The sequence below is a fragment of the Cricetulus griseus genome, assembly GCF_003668045.3.
Source record: "Cricetulus griseus strain 17A/GY chromosome 1 unlocalized genomic scaffold, alternate assembly CriGri-PICRH-1.0 chr1_1, whole genome shotgun sequence".
NCBI classification, from domain to species: domain Eukaryota; kingdom Metazoa; phylum Chordata; class Mammalia; order Rodentia; family Cricetidae; genus Cricetulus; species Cricetulus griseus.
The window spans coordinates 208136525-208152956 of record NW_023276807.1 but is presented as its reverse complement, the minus strand read 5'-3'; the positions used below and the strand labels follow the sequence as shown (position 1 = coordinate 208152956).

The following is a 16432-nucleotide window of genomic DNA, read 5'->3' as shown; positions in this document are numbered from 1 at the left end:
ATCCTTTCCACCACTTCTTCCTCAGTGATCTCTGACCTTTGGAGAAGTTGTCTCACTAGGGCTGAATGTTCTGCTTTCTCTTCATCTCTACAGTACAGTGAGTTCTGGTTCTCTGTGACAATCATTACATGTGGCAACCAGGGAAATGGAAAGGCAAATTTTACTTCAATTTTTAGAATAGTTTTTAGAAATGAAGGAAGGAGAAAAGTGTTCAAAATTTTTTGAGTCACTTGAAGCTAATTTTTATTTATTTATTTATTTATTTATTTATTTATTTGTGTGTGTGTGTGTGTTTAATATCTACACTATAGTTGGCACTTGTCAACTAACTACTGACAAAGGCTGCACTGGAAGGCCTATGACACAGCATGTGGATGGGGCTCCAGGCCCTGTGGCAGGTTTGAGGACAGGCTGCAGGTGTCTGGGGAGCAGTGTGCACTTGCAGCACAGAAGTACATGGCAGAGTCCCCAGGCTGGGTGTCTGTGATGTGCAGGGAGAAGTGTTTGGCTTTCTTATCCAGTAAAACTATCAGTCTTTGGTCCTGCTTTCTTTCCTCATTTGAACGAATGTCAATAATGAGCTTAGGATGCTCTCCAGGTTCTTGCTTGTACCAAGGGAAGTAGGATGAGAAACTGTCTGTGTAAGTGCAGTTGATGACAGCGCTGTCTCCCTCCTGGACACTCAGGGTGGAAGGAAGCTGCTCCACCTGCTCTCCTCGGCTCAGCCCTATAAAGAAAGATGGAAATAAAAGAGAAATGTTTTCAGGTCATCACTATCCAGGATTCTGTTTTTCTACAGTAACTAGAAGAAAGCTGAAGAAAATAGAGATACTCCTGGATATCTCAGAAATACCCATGGAATGTTTTGTGGTCTTAAAATCTTAACTCACCATCCAGCTGCAGCCACAAAAACATGAATAATATTGAAACATATGTCTTCATTTTTCTTCCAATTAAATTAACATCCAGTGTAGATCGTGATGACTAGCAGGTCAGCTAAAGCTACCTGGGTGTTGTTCTTTCTCGGTAATAATCCTACCTTTAGAGTTGTCTGCTCAGCACTGAGACAAAGACTGTGCTTCTGCCCTGAGCCTGCACAGTCAGCATACAAGGAAGAGAATCCTTTGTATACTCCCCAGCAGTTGAGGTCTACTGCCCCCTTGTGGTTGCTTCCTTAACCAGTGAGGCCTCTGCTTAAGTGTTCTCTAACCGGTGAGAGACTCAGACACATAAATCAACAATATTTCATATGAACTGGGTCCTAGTGCTAATAGATCAAGCATGGCATTTGTGCACATTAGTAATTATGTTTCTTCTACTTAAATCTACCATACTTTATGTATAATACTTCATATATAAATGTACATATGTGATGTTTTCATATTAAATGTATATGTGATGTATTCATGTGTGTGTGTGTGTGTGTGTGTGTGTGTGTGTGTGTGTGTGTGTGTGTGTATGTGTGATTGAGAGAGACATTTCTTATGTCTGGAACTGTATTTACTGACGCACTCCCTCATCTCAGGATACTTAGATCATTCATCAAGCAACTCCTCCTTTTCTTGGATACAGATGATTAAGCCAATATTTGTCCATGAGAGCTATGGACAATGCTTTGTCTGGTCTCTCATGGGCTTTCAGTAGAAAGCAATCACTGTTCTTTTCATTTCAGTGAGTTCTTGTTGTCAACGTGTTGATGTTTTTATGCATGCACCACATTACTAGAGATGTTGGCCTGGAATCAAAAACACACATAGGAACTGCTCTTAGGAAAATCCTCAGGAATTTGGTATTGAGGATGCCAACATCCATTTGGTTTACTCTGACAGTATCCATTGATTGGTAGACTTAGTTTCTGATAGAATAGCAGTGGTAGAGTTCCTAGAGAATCTGAGAAACCTTGCAATAATCTATTTTTACCCTGTGGACCCTCCCAAAACCTATTCCCCACTTTCTAGCCCATTTCCTTTCCCTTTTCCAACTGTAAACACCTACAAACACTGTCTATCTGGGAAACCAGTGTTCTCACAGACTAGAAACCACATAGTTCACCGTCACTGTTCTTTCTGTCCTCCATTCCAGTTCCCCTGGTACTGTCCCTAGCCCTGTGACAGACCACTTGCCTGTCCTCCCCCTCTTTCTCCTTTCACTGAGGACTCAGCCATATCTGCTGCATTTCCTTTCCTCCCTCACCCCTTTCCTTTGAGTCAATGCCATAGATTCCTGGGAAGCAGGTAGTTCATCTTCACTCTCCTGCCTGCCCGACATTGCCATTTCCCCAGTTCCATCCCCAAACATATAGCAGGCTACCTGCAGGGATCTGTCCTTGCTCTTTGTTTCCATTCCCCAGGGATTCCACCAAACCTTGCATAGGACCCATAGATACTCTTATTTAATTTGACTTCTTAAATTTTTAATTTCCAGTTTTATCTTAGGTTGTTTTCTTCTGTAATTTTATTTCTACTTGCATGTCTTGAATTGATTTCTTCATTTTACCCCACTGTTTGTTGCAGCCCTCTCAGCATCCCCTCTAGTCCACCCCTTTCCTCATGTTACTCTCCAATAAACAAAAACAATTTCCATGTACAGTGACCACACTGGCAGGAACTCTAGCAGGTTGTTCATACTATCCTCCATTATAATCTCTCCAAAATTTTCATTCTCAGCCTGCTTACAGGTCCCTTCCTCAACTTCATTCACTGGACACGGCAAATCTTTGTTCAAACCCAGGAACCTTAGCCCTTCCATCTCCATCTCTTCACATAATTCATTGCCTTATTGTCATCTACTTCAGGATACCCTCCTCACACCACATCTGATTTCCGTATAGTTTCCAACTCTAGGTCTGATCAGGATCCCCTTATCTTGTTACTCAAGCCTCTCTCAGCATTTTATTATTTTTTTCTCCATCTTTTTTTATTTGAATTAGAAACAAGATTGTTTTACATGTCAATCCCAGTTCCCACTCCCACCCCTCCTCCCCTACCACCCACCCAACAAAAACCATACCTATCATATATCTTTTCTGCTCCCCAGGGAGGGTGAGGCCTTCCTTTGGGGTCATCAGAGTCTATCATATCCTTTGGGATAGGGTCTAGGCCCACCCCCATGTGTCTTGTCAGTCTTTTATTCTAACCCACATCTATTCCTTTCTACCACATATTGGCCCACAGAAGAACTTCCTACCAGGCAATAACAACCATACTTCACTAAGATCCAGACAGTTCAACAGAAATCAAAGAAGAAAACACCCACTGAACAAAGACAGTACAGACAATCACAACCATCCAAATTTCAGATACTTGCACAGAAACACAATCATTAATAACCAAGAAAGTATGTCTCTACCAGAACTTAATAACTTTCATTACAACAGATCCTGTAATACAGTAAAGCCAAATTACTAAACAAGGAGATCAAAATAGATATTATGAATTTGACCAAATATCCTAAATAAGATATGAATAAATCTCTTAACAAGTCAGTGAAAAAAATCAACCAACAGTGGGAAAAATGAAAGAAAAATGCTTCAAGGCATGCAAGTAGAAACAGAATTACTAAAGAAAACACAGCCTGAGATAAAACAGGAAATTAAAATTTTAGAAAGTCACACCAAAGTATCAAATGTAAGCTTTACCAACAGAGAAGATAACACAGAAGACATTGCAGACAAGGAAAAAATAATTGATAACTCAGGAAAAAATTCAATCTAAAAATATCAGAAAGAAATCAGGGAAACAACATCTATCACCATAGCCTGAAAAATAATAAACTATCTGGCATAAGCTCTAACCATGCAAAAACAACTTGTATAGTACAATTTTAAAACAAAGAAAAAAGAAGCAGAAGACATTGATAATATAGAACATGCTCATGGATTTGTAGAAATAATTCAGGCAAATAAGCCATCCTACAAAAAGTAATTGACAGATTCAATGCAATCTCTGTCAAAATACCAACATAATTTTCACAAAAATAGAAAAAAGGAAGCAATTTCTCTGCTTCATATGGAAGAAAAAACCCTCAGGGTAGCTCAAACAACCAGGAATAATAAAATAACTCATTGGTATATAATCACCTATATTTCAAGTAGTACTATATAATTGTAGTCTGAAAAGCATCATGGCATTAGCAGAACAAACAGACATGTTGATCAATGGAAAATAATTGAAGCCCCAAACGTAAGTCCACATGCCTATATAGTGGGAAATTACCAATATGGAGCCAAATAAGTCTTATAAAATATATAGATTTATGATAATTAAGACTGAGCTAGCAAATGAGAATCCTAGTCAATGGCCAAGCAACATTGTACCTAATACAAGTTTCTGTGTATTCATTTGGGCCTAACCCAGGCGGGCGGCTGGCATAAAGTTCACACGTGGCGGTGGGGCTCAGGCGGCTTTTGGTGGAAAGATTTATCGTAACATGCCTATAAATATCTCATTTGATTAAGAAGCCAGAAATACATACCAGAAAAAAGACAGCATCTTCAACATATAGTGCTAGTTCAACTGGATGGCTACTTGCTAACAATACAAATAGAATAATTTTATCACCTTGTACAAAACTCAATCCAAATGGACCTCAACATACCTCAAGATACTCTGAATTTAATAAAAGAGAAACTTGGGATAGTCTTGAACTCATTGGCATAGGAAAAGATTTTCTGAACAGGACACCAATAGCACAGTCACAGGAAACAACAATCAGTAATTGGAACATCATAAAAACTGAAAAGCTTACGTATGGGCAAAGGACACCATCACAAAGTGGAGGGTTACAGAAAGGAAAAACATCATTATCAACTATACATCTGAGACAGGCTAATATCTAAAATATATAAAAGACTAAAATGACTAAAGTGGTGATATTTTGTTTATGCTTTAACAAATAAAGCTTTCCTGAAGATAAGCTGCAAAACTAGCCAAAAGTTAGCCATAGAGGACAGGTAGTGGTGACAAACACCTTAAATCCCAGCAACTACATTAGTTAGCTATAGAGGCCAGGCAGTGGTGGCACACACCTTAAATCCCAGCACTCAGGATGCAGAGACAGGAGGATCTCTGTCAGTTCAAGGGCACCCTGGTCTACACGGGATTGGTCTGGTCTAAAAGATAAACAGAGCCAGGCAGTGGTGGCTCACACCTTTCATACCAGTACTTGGGAGTCACAGGCCTTTAATCTCAGCACTAGGGGATGGAGACAGGAGTGATATGGCCGGGTAGAGAGAGTAATTAATATAAGGTGGGAGGGACAGGATCCTTCCTTTGTTCTGATGATTCAGTAGAGGTAAGAAGTCTCTCTTGTGGCTGCCTCCTTTATGTCTCTGTCCTTTCAGCATTTACCTGATATCTGACTCCGGGTTTTCATTATTAAGACCTATTAGAATGCATGCTACAGCCTAAACATGAAGAAAATAAATGACTCAATTAAAAGTGGGAACAGATCTAAACAGAGAGTTATTGAAAGATGAAAGACAAGTGGCTGAGAAACAACAGATGTCATAAGAAAATGAAATTTAAAACTGCTATGAGATTTCATCTTACACCTGTCAGAATGGCCACAATCAATAAAACAAATGGCATCTTATGCTGGAGAGTTTACAGTATTAGGGGACACTCATTCATTGCAGCAGAGAGTGCAAACTTTATAGCAACATGGTAATAAGTGTTATGGCTCTTCTGGAAGATGGGAATAGATCTACTTCAATATTAAGTATTCCAATTTTTTTGGCTTATACTCATAGGGCTCTACACCCTACTACAGAGACCATTGCTCATCAATTTTTCACTGCAGTTCTATTCATGATAGCCAGATATTGTAAACAGCCTTGATGCCCATCCAGAGATGGACTGATATTAAAAATGTGGTACATTTATGCAATGAAATATTATTCAGCTATGAAGTCATGAAACTTGCAGGTAAATGGATGGATCTATGGAGAAGAATGGTGAGTGTGGTAACAAAGACCCCCAAAGACAAATATAGTATGTATCCTCTTATATAAGGTCTTAATCCTTCAATAGGCTTGCCACAATATGCATTTCTTCTGAAATTAGGAATAGAGCAGGAGATTGTGGGAGAGAGAAGACATCCTGAATAGGGGGATAGGAAGAGAACAGACAGTAAAAGAGACAAAGTTGGAGGTGGAACAGTTGGATTAGACTGAAAGGAGGGGGGAAGAGAGGATAAGGGAAGAAATATGGGGGAGACAGCCACAACTCAGCTTCCTCTAAGAGATCATATGGAAATGTACTAAAGTGTGCATGTTTGCAATGAATATAATAAATGAGTAAATATATATAAATGAATAAATATATATATTTTACTTATGAATGAAAGAAATCTAATGAAATCATGCAAAATAGGAGACAAAGCAAAACCTAGACATTTCTTCCCACCAAATAAAACCAACAGTGCCACATTGTGGGAGCATGACAAGCGCATGTGTGTGTGTGTATGTGCATGGGTATGTGTACATGTAGAGACCAGAGAAAATCTTGGAGGTTGTTCCTCAGGTTATGACCTGTGTGTGTGTGTGTGTGTGTGTGTGTGTGTGTGTGTGTGTGTGTGTGTGTGTGTGCTCATGCGTGCTCGAGCACATATGTGTGTTTGACTGAAAATGTGTGTCCATGAATGTGGAGGGCAGAGGTCAACCTTGGATGTCATTATTAGGGATCTGTCCAACTTATTTATTGGATACAAGCACTCTCTGATAAATGGATCCATGGTCTGCCTAGGCTGGCTGAGTAGTGGGCTCTAGGGATCTGTCTGTGCTCACACCCCAGCACAGCCACCACACACAGCCTTTTATGTGAAAATCATACTCAGGTGCTCATGGCTCCATGTCACCTGCCCATTTCCTGTGTTTCAGCAAGCATCAGCTAGAAAAATTCTCTCTTCTCCTTTTATCCTGAGTATTTTCATCCTCCTAGGCTGTAAGAACAGAAGCATAAAATCTTCTACAACTCTCCCAAATTCAGGGAGGAGGAATTAAAATTCCATAATGGAGCCAGGTTGCCCTAATGTCAACTACAACTCTTGCCTGTGTTTTCACTAGGGCACTGCTATGTTAGGATAAAAGAATTTATCTTTGATGTTCCAGTAGTAAAATCATATGAACTAGGGTGAAAACAACATTTAGAAATATAAGATGCTGAAGAAATCATACCACAAATGCTCAAGTTGATTTGTAAAAATGTGTGACCAAAAGTAAAGCAGTATTTTTATAACTGTGGAGATTTCTTTAAAAAAACATCAACAATTTCCAATTCCTTCTTCTCCTGTTTTAATTTTAGTGGTTGCTATAACTTACACAAATATTTCAGATTTCTAAGCTTCCAGGATTCTGGTGGATTGCTATATTGACTAACAATGTATCAATTTCTTTCCTAGATGGAAATAATTAAAAATTATGACCAATTCTGATCAGTACATTTGACACCCAAAGAAGAATTACATGAAAGTCAGTATGAAGGACTCAGTAGCGAAGGCAAAGCTCAGACCAATGCCTGAAGAGTACACTTTCAATTCTGTGCAGACAACACATAAAACAACAAATGGAAGACAGCTTCCCTGCACACAATCAGTCAATGTGGTTGTAGTCTAAGCAATGTTCACCCTGGAAATGATTCTCACAGATAATAGCAGTCTCCTCCACTCTGTGGAACTATGATTGAGCATCACATAATTTCAGAAATAAGCAAAGAGCTTCTGAGACAAAATCAGACAGTGGATATTGTTGCAAGAACAGAGTTGTCCAAAGGCAGCTGAAAGAGATCCTTTAATGACCCAAGAAGAGACCTTTAGTTGAGCACTTCACTGCCATGGGTGTTTATGTTCAGCTCTCCCTGCAGACCCAGACACTGTGCACTCAGAGCACAGAAATACACAGCCGAATCGCTCAGGTGCACAGATGCTTTCTTCAGGTGGAAGGAAGAGTCACTCTTGCTAACCTCAGCCTCAAAGCCGCTCAAGCCATGAACCACGGGTTCTCCTGAATAATACTTGAGGAGCAGCTGGAGCCCCTGCCGTGGGTACTGGACATACCAGAACAGGTAGGGCACTACACTGGAGGAATAGTTGCATCTCAGCTGCAGAGAGGCTTCTTCAGTGATTGTGATGCGAGCTTGAGGCTGAGTCACTGACTGTGCTCTTGAGTCTCCTGCAAAGGAATCTTTGTCAGTAACTGAAGTACAGATTTCCCTGAAGACAGTCGCAATCCCAGGATATGGAGGCCATGAGGACGCTATACTCACTCAGGAAAATGTGCAGCCCCAGCACTGGGAGGAGCATCAGGAGCATGGCTGAACACCAAGAAGTCTGCAGCTCTGTTGTGGGAGAAGTCTCTGGAACAGGACAGACAAGAGAGCGGCTGAAGAAAGCAAGAACTTGAAAATAGGCGAGAGGAGGGGTCTGCTTGGGAAAAATAGTGACGCTGCTAAGACGAGCCTGGAAGGTTTTGAATATCTGATTCTTGTAACACACCCTTGCTAAAAACTCAGCCAGTTGCAAGAAAGATGAGATGTGAGTAGGTGGTAAGATTTTCAATGGAAGTAAGAACGCTGGTGAGTGCAGCAGCGCCCTCTGGAGGCCAAATGAGGATCCAACTGTCCTGAGGGTCCAAAGCCTGTCAACCTGCTCTTTTTCTATTTCACAAAGCAAATCTTTCACAAAGTGTATAGCTTCTTTTACTAATCTATGATGAGGTATTAGTTCTGGCATCTGCTAGAAATGAATATTCATTTTGAAACCACTTTACAAAATGCACCCCAGACTTCAGATGCGACTGTCTCAGGCTGAGTTTGAGTGGCCACTACAGCTATGGCGGTGATGTATGCTGGTACAGATATCGCCCTTGGTGGATGCTCTGCAGCACAGAGGCAACAGAAAAACACATGAAGTAAGATGCCTCTGCTCTCCACGACAAGTTGTGACTCTGGAGGGGAAGGTTTTCCTGCTAGAGTCAGAGGAACTACAACCAGAGATTCCCATGTACCTGTTGATTATTGCCATTCCTTCCTTTTAATCTCTAATGCAGACATTTGCTTAAGAATATTAGTAGATGATTTAAGACTTTCATGGATAGACTTGGTTGGTTGTCAACAGGACTACATCTGGGATTAACTAAAACCCCAAAATATATCAGGCATTCCTGTGGGTCATTTATGCTTAATGTGAAGAAGGAATAACTACTTTAGTATAGACCCTAGAGATAGGAAACACACCTTTCATTCAGATCTTTAATCCAGATGTAATCTGTACCACTCTTTCTGTTGGAAACCTATAAAAGGACATGGAAGAAGGAAAGTTGTACTCTTTCTGTGCCTGTCCCCACCTTATTAGCACATCCTTCCTTCACTGCCTTTAGAGCCTACTTCTTTGTGATTTCAGCATGTACTGCAGACAGCTGAGACATCTGATCTTGTGGACTGAGGAACTATTGGATTCTTGTACTTTCCATTCATAGCCAGCCATTCTTGGATTTGCTAGTGCACACAGTGTAAGATATTCTTACAAATTCCTTTTCAATAGAGAGAGTCATTCTATCACTTCTCTTATTCTAGACATCTCTGACTGATATACCAGACATGTAGAGGGAACAGTCTAGAGTAGTGTGGGTCTCTTGACATAATAGGCTCACTTACAAATTTCTAATGGCCACTTTCCCTTGACCTTAGGCTTCTTCAATTGGTCTTTCACTTGAGAGGACTCAAACCTCCACTCCATATCATCCTGACTTGATTTCTTGGTATATATTTCTGTCTCATATTTTTGTGTATAAATATTAAAGAGGGGAAGGGCTATGCTTGGACAGGGCTTATAAATTGAGCATTAAAATCTCCATGGCTGAAGTAGTGAGAAGATTCTAATGAGGCAGAGAGAAATCTATAATTTTGGAAGGAGGGGGTGCTGAATGGCTTCCTGGGTGTCATGGGAGAGACTCCTGGAAAGAAAACCTCAGCATCTGGTCAGTTCAGGGAGACCAAATGTGCAAAGAGAAAAAAAGGCTATGCCCCATGACATCAGCAGTCCCTTCTAAAAATTCTATTGTATCCTGGAGATCTCTTGGAATCCTGTGATGTCATTTGTTGTAGCAACACCAACTGCTTTTAAGGTGTTCATTCACTGCCTATAAGGTTCACTTGCAGACATGTTTTCAAGACTGCGAAGTATACTTGGGCGAGAGAAGAGACAGCATGAAGACACCAGTGTGAGGAAGAAAGAATCTGGCCATAGGGCTCACTGGAAAACAAGGAGAATTGCATGGTCCTGGGGAAGACACAGTGAGTTCAAAGAAGGGACTAGGGAGCTGTCTGTATGTGACAGCCTTAAGCCTTCCAGGGTTAAGGCTCAGGAACTGGGAGCTTCTGGGAAGCAATAGAACTAGCCTGCTTCTCTATTTTACTAAGGGTTGACGAACATGAAGGATTCATGATGATTAGTTTGACAGAGTCAGAAATTGACAAGATGACCTTGTGCTGGGGACACTCTGCTTTCACTGTGAAGAGGCATGGGGAATTAATGAGATATCAATACCTTCACTGTACTTTGCCCCACTGAAGTCCCATAGGTTGTGAGACCATGCTTATAGGGAAAGATGTGTGCCTTGGCAAAGGCTGAGGTGGTTGTACTTTACATCACAGCCACTAATAGGGCTGAGACACCAAGTCTTCCACTGACCCCTAAGGTTTCTGACTTCCCAGCTATGAGTGGCACACAGCTCTCCAGTTCTGCCTGAGAGCTATTAGAGCCAGGGGACATGGACAGAGACTGCCCTTTCCTGCCAGCTCTGGGTGTCCCAGGCTGTCAGTATGAATGGGTTTGTGAACCCTGGGAGTATGTTCTGTCCTTGTGTGACTTCTCCATTAACAAGAGAGTCTGAAGCATCAAGTAATTGATGTGGCCATCCCTATACTTCCTGAGTGAATGTGACAATAGCAGTTATCTCCAGGCTTCTTAAAGCACATGGCTGGAGGTTCTGAAGCCATGGCACATCCTCTGCAGCTGTGAATAAGCCCTAGGGGTCTGTCCCTTGGGCCACCTGGTGCAGGGAGACATAAGAAACCAGGTAACTTCTGAGACACCCACCTCCCTTTAGAAATAACTGACATTCACAGAGGGGAAGAATCAAGTCTGGTCTTTCAGAACCTGCTAGGGCAAAGTCTCATCTGTCCATTACTCCCTGAGCATCCTTCAGTGTGTCAGATTTGATTGAGATGAGGCAGTGTGTAGGGTAGGTGCTGTCCTTTGACTTCTAGAACTGGGTATTGCTGAGATACCTAACCTTGTTTAACATGGTTGTCAGTGTGACATAACTTTGGAATGGATTTTGTTTATCCCACATCACTCATTTGTTCTGGGGTTCACCAAGCACACTTTTGAAGCCACATCCAGACTTCTGGTGAATTTGTTATACAGGCTGAGCATGGTGATGACTCTTCATTTTAGCACTGCCAGTAAATTCAAAAGTGTGAAGCGGGTCTCTGGGAAAGGTACGAGACCAAGGAATCTCCTTTTGTGAAATTTGCCGGCACTTATCATGACCCAATGAATATTGTAATTTAGTCTGGCTGTGTCCCCTTTCCTAAGGACATGGACAATGTAACAGGTGACTCCTGATCAAGGAATTTGTCTTTTGTGAAGCTCTATGTAAAGCACCATGGCAGTGACATACTACATACTCTCCCCATGAGTCTAACAAATTTGATTTTCTAAAAATGCCTTTGCATATCTCTGAGTGACCTCTCAATAGACAATCATCTTTCCTCAAACATGAGGGCAGGAATGGACTGTCATTTGTCATGGGAGTGTTAGATCTTGTGTTGAATGCTCACCTGGGAGCCCCAATGTTTAGTGACTCCAGCCTGACCTGTCACAGGTTGGTCACACATTTGATAACTTATGATGTGTGAAATGTATTCTGCTGAAGTTTTTATATAAATTGCATCAATTATGGGACTTACATTGTTCTCACAGGACAACTACAATCCCCACCACATCAGCATATTGTACCACCCGTGTAGATCCTCTGCAGTGTGCCTTCAGGGGACTGGACTTTCCTTCACTCCATCCTGAATTATTTACCTAGAAACCTTTATTTCTTCTCTTAGTAATTAGAGATCTCTATAAGGTGTTGGGATTTTTTTAGAAAATGAATCTTCAGCTTTCATATATGAAGTAGTGAATATATTCTAATGAAGCAGATAGAGTTCTCTGACTTTGTAATGAGGAGGTGGTGAAGGTCTTCCCTTATGTATCTGGGGAACTTCCTGGGAAGAGCACTATGGTTTCTAGTGAATTGCAGAAGATCTATTTAGTAGGTAGGCGATGTCTGCTGGTGACCCTAATAGTCCACTCTCAGCACAATTTTGTTGTATTGTGGAGTGACTTTCGTGTTCCCTGTGATCTCACCAGTGCTCTGGGAACACCTAGTGACTGCGGGGTATACTTTCAGTGTCCGTAGACATGTTTGCATGCCTGATCTGTGTGCTTGGAAGAGAGAATTGAGAACATGGGGAGCCCAGAGAGAGGCAGAAGGAAGGAAGGTGACCTTCAGTCTCAGTGTAAAACATGGAGAAATAAATGGTTTGGGGGAAGCCACAGTGAGTCCTGGTCAGTGGATAGGGAGCTTCCTGGAGGAGGTGGAGCATGAGCTGGGCCTTCCAGTAGGAGTATCTGGGAAGCAATGGGCTTTTCCTGCTTCTCTGGGTTAACACAGAGCAGGCCCAGAGTAAATGTTTCTGATGGTTAGTGTGATGAAGTCATGAATGTCAAGCCTCCAGCCGCTTTTCTGTGAGCTCCTTAATCTCATTCTGAGTGGAAAGGAAGGCCATCTGTACCAAAGGAGTGACTAATGTGGTGTCCCTCTCTTGGTGAGGTATTGCTGTACTTCATTCTAATTTCCATGGGAATCTGATGCTAATATGAAGGAGGGAAATCTCCCCTGGCCATGCACCATGGCCTCAGACATTTAGATGCCTTATTTCGGGACACTTTTGATCAAGACTTGGTACTTCTAAGCTCTAGGGACAACAGGACTTACCTGCATAACATCAGATATGAGGTGACACTGTCCACCAAATCTTCATGAGTGGGGCAGCTTATGCCTTCTTGGACAGGGGACTAAATCAGGAAATGAGGCACATGACTAAGCATGGTGTTTGAAGTCAGCTCATGGATACCAGTGTGAGAATAGCTGCCCTGTTCTCTAGGACCTTCACTGCGTCCTTAGCAATTCATCTTCCTTGGGCTTCTTCTTGGTACCCAGAATAGACTCCCCTGGCCCTATGTCATTCAAGGATTCTAGTTCACTTGTCTTTATCTACCTGCAGGGACTACTGTGGAGGCACCATCCCAACTGGCCACCTTCACTGAGCAGGACCAGCAGATGGAGAAGTTGGAGGAACTCTCCTTTAAGCTACGGAGTAAAAATTATGAGCGAATTGAGCTGAGTACAATCATAGCCAATTACACCAAGAAAAATTTGAACAACAGGTAGTCATTACTGCCAGTTCTCTGCTGACCCTCTTGACCCCATAGTGTCAATCCAAGCTTTCCCGAGTTCAAGAGGCTAAACATTCAGGGTGTCCTGGTGCCTAAACTAATTTTCCTGAGTGCATCAGAGAAAAAAGAACTTTGAACCTGGGTAGTAGTGAGATGTGGGCACAGGCTCTTCTGCTTCCTCCAAATGAAAATCAGAGACTGTTTCCTGAATCCCAGTCTGGGGATCTTGACAGTATTGTGTGAGATCTCTACATGCATTTTAAAAGACCTTGCAGGTGCTGTCTTGAGGGACACACTATGCCTGTGAGTTTGCGTCTGGAAGGTCTGAAGCTCATCACTGTTCCTCTATGGTTTCTTGCTTAAACTCTACTATTGGACCTCTTGCACTTAGTGGGCATTCTGGTGGTATGTGAGGGGAGGGTAGAAGCCCCCCCCTCTCTCTCTCTCCCTCTCCCTCTCCCTCTCCCTCTCCCCCCCCCTCTCTCTCTCTCTCTCTCTCTCTCTCTCTCTCTCTCTGTGTGTGTGTGTGTGTGTGTGTGTGTGTGTGTGTGTGTGTGTGTGTGTGTGTGTTCTTCTGGGAGCCTGGGGATAATGGCATGGCCTGAGTATTTGCCATTTTCACAGTTTATCGGGATTGCCACTGCTGAGGCCAGGTAGCCCCCCCTTTGATCAGCATATCTCCTGGCCACTGTGCTAATGATGGTGGAACATTGGAATCCCCTGTAGAGTTTACAAAGCTATGCTGAAGTTGGGACTCCTCCCCGGAAATACTGATTGTGTCTTCTGGTCCTCTGTGTAGCAATAGGCACACAGGAATGAGTATCCCTGTTCTGAAGACAGGAGAAATGTCATCAGAGGCTTCTGGTGGGCCCAGATATTGACACAGACTCTTGGGAACATCTTAGAGAGCTAATCTATAGATCCAAGCCCACTGAAGGTGCTCATGCAGCCCTGGATAACTCCCTTTGGACCCCCTGCCTCTTCTTGCCTGGGTACAGGATAATAAGTTTAAAAAACAGCTAGATTTCCCAGTGTATAAGCGTCAAGGTGTGGTATCCACTGAGCTGTGGTAGTCCAGGACACAGCCTGATTTCATATGATGCTTGATACCTGTGTTCATGGGTTTTTTTCTCCTGGGGCCATGTCCTACCACAGGCTGAATTCTTTTGAGATGATGAAAAGGGAGCACAAGCAGGTGATGTCAGACCTTCAGATATTGCCCCTGGAGATCAGTGATTCTTTGAACAAGTGCAAGCAGCTTATTGAGGAGAATGAATCATACAGGTAAGTGCCAGATTAAGCTTGTGAGGGGCTGATTATGCTCTATTTTTCTTTGACCCAATGTGAGAGCTTGGTTCTAGCCTGTCTGTTTATTAGTATCAACAGCATTGTGGCTCTTGGATATTTCCTTCTTCAACTGTTTTTGTTAAGAGTGAAAAGACACTAAGGCCCTCCTAGGTAGGAGCCCCTACATAAAAAATGGTTTGCACCATGAAGGGGATGCCAGGCAGCCCAGAGACTCTCAGGCTCAGGTGAGGCTTCACAGAGATGGTTTACATGGGACCTATAGACAGGATTCAATCTGGTTGGGACTTTTGTCCTTGTCCAGAGAGTTTGCCCCCTACTGTTGATGTTTTCTCAATAACATGAAAAGGTAAGCACAGGTGTGGGCTTCATCCTCTTCTCAGGGGCACAGTAAAGCTTTTGGTGCCAAGGTTTTCAGAAGTACTTTGAAAATTTCTGGAATTTGCTTATTGTCTGGATTTGTCCTGCTTCTGAGTAATGCTGACTTGGCTATTGTGAGTTGCAGTCTTGGGCTGACTGGGGGCCTGGGACTTGGAGGTATGGATAGCAAATGGAGGCTGGCTGGGTCTTACCATTTGTGGATGTTGGTTCAGTTACCTGCACAGCCTGATCCTCCGAGACTTGACTCAGGTGAAAAACAATGTCCATATGTTGAGAATGGAGAAGAGAAAACTGTGGGAGGAGCAGATTGCACTGCAAGAGACCTGTGAGGAGGTGAAGAGACTCTTTAAGGAGGTCCAAGAGAAGATCTGTGACCCCTGTGCTGAGTATCATCAGGTAGGCTGAGGGGGTGGGGGCACACAGGCCACCTGTCTCACCATGTAGATAGAGACATTCTTGTAACCCTGCAATCACTCAATTTGTTCCATCCATATACCAACCAATGATCATTTCTATGATCATTCACAAGTTTCTCTATAGAGTTATCCTATTGTAAGATCTTGAATGACTGGCAAGCAAACCCTCCTGCTCTGCTAGTACTGCAGTACATTCAGAAGATGGGTCAATCACATATCACATAACTATATGTCATTATATCAGGAGGGCTGTGATACAGGGAGTTACTTAGGGAATAGCACAGCACTTTCATGGATGAGGACAGAGACTATGGATCATTTGCTTTCCAGGGGTCTCATAAGATCACAGGTAGGAAGCAGTTTGCAAGGACTAGACCCCAGTGCCAATGACAAGTGAGTGGTTCTCACTGCAAACTCTAGGGGTGTGGTCGTCCCCTTTCTTCCTGCATCCCAATGTGTTCTCTTCCCTTTGCTCAACTGACAGAGGCCTGAGTATCATCTTTTCAGCCCTGTTTTCTGTGGGTGGTGCTGGACATTTCTCCCTTCCTGGAGCTTCCAGTCTGGAGCTGACTGGATGCCCATAGACGTGTGAGGACTTTGAAAGACTGAGAGTGGGGGTGATCAAATTGAATCTTCAAGAGAACATTTTGTCCAATTACTTCAACATATTTTGACTAAGTATGTGCTCCTCTAGGAATTTCTAGTCCCAGTAAGATGAATATCAGTGTAGTGGGTCTCATTGAAACACCTGATGAGCATAATCTAAATTCAACTGTCATTCAGCATGATGTCCCCTTCATTTTTTCTGCTCACTGATGGTT

The 16432-nt window shown here is 42.5% G+C and overlaps 2 gene segments (V, D, J or C); both read right to left on the bottom strand.

Annotated features, from left to right (window-relative positions):
• Positions 1-297: 297 nt before the first annotated feature.
• Positions 298-2754, bottom strand: LOC113832187. The segment is given in 2 exon segments: positions 298-727; positions 2628-2754. Coding segments are annotated over 2 exon segments (498 nt in total).
• A 3596-nt stretch (positions 2755-6350) lies between these two features.
• On the bottom strand, positions 6351-13906 carry LOC103160018. The segment is given in 4 exon segments: positions 6351-8167; positions 8262-8351; positions 9231-9286; positions 13049-13906. Coding segments are annotated over 3 exon segments (456 nt in total).
• Between the last annotated feature and the right edge of the window lie 2526 nt (positions 13907-16432).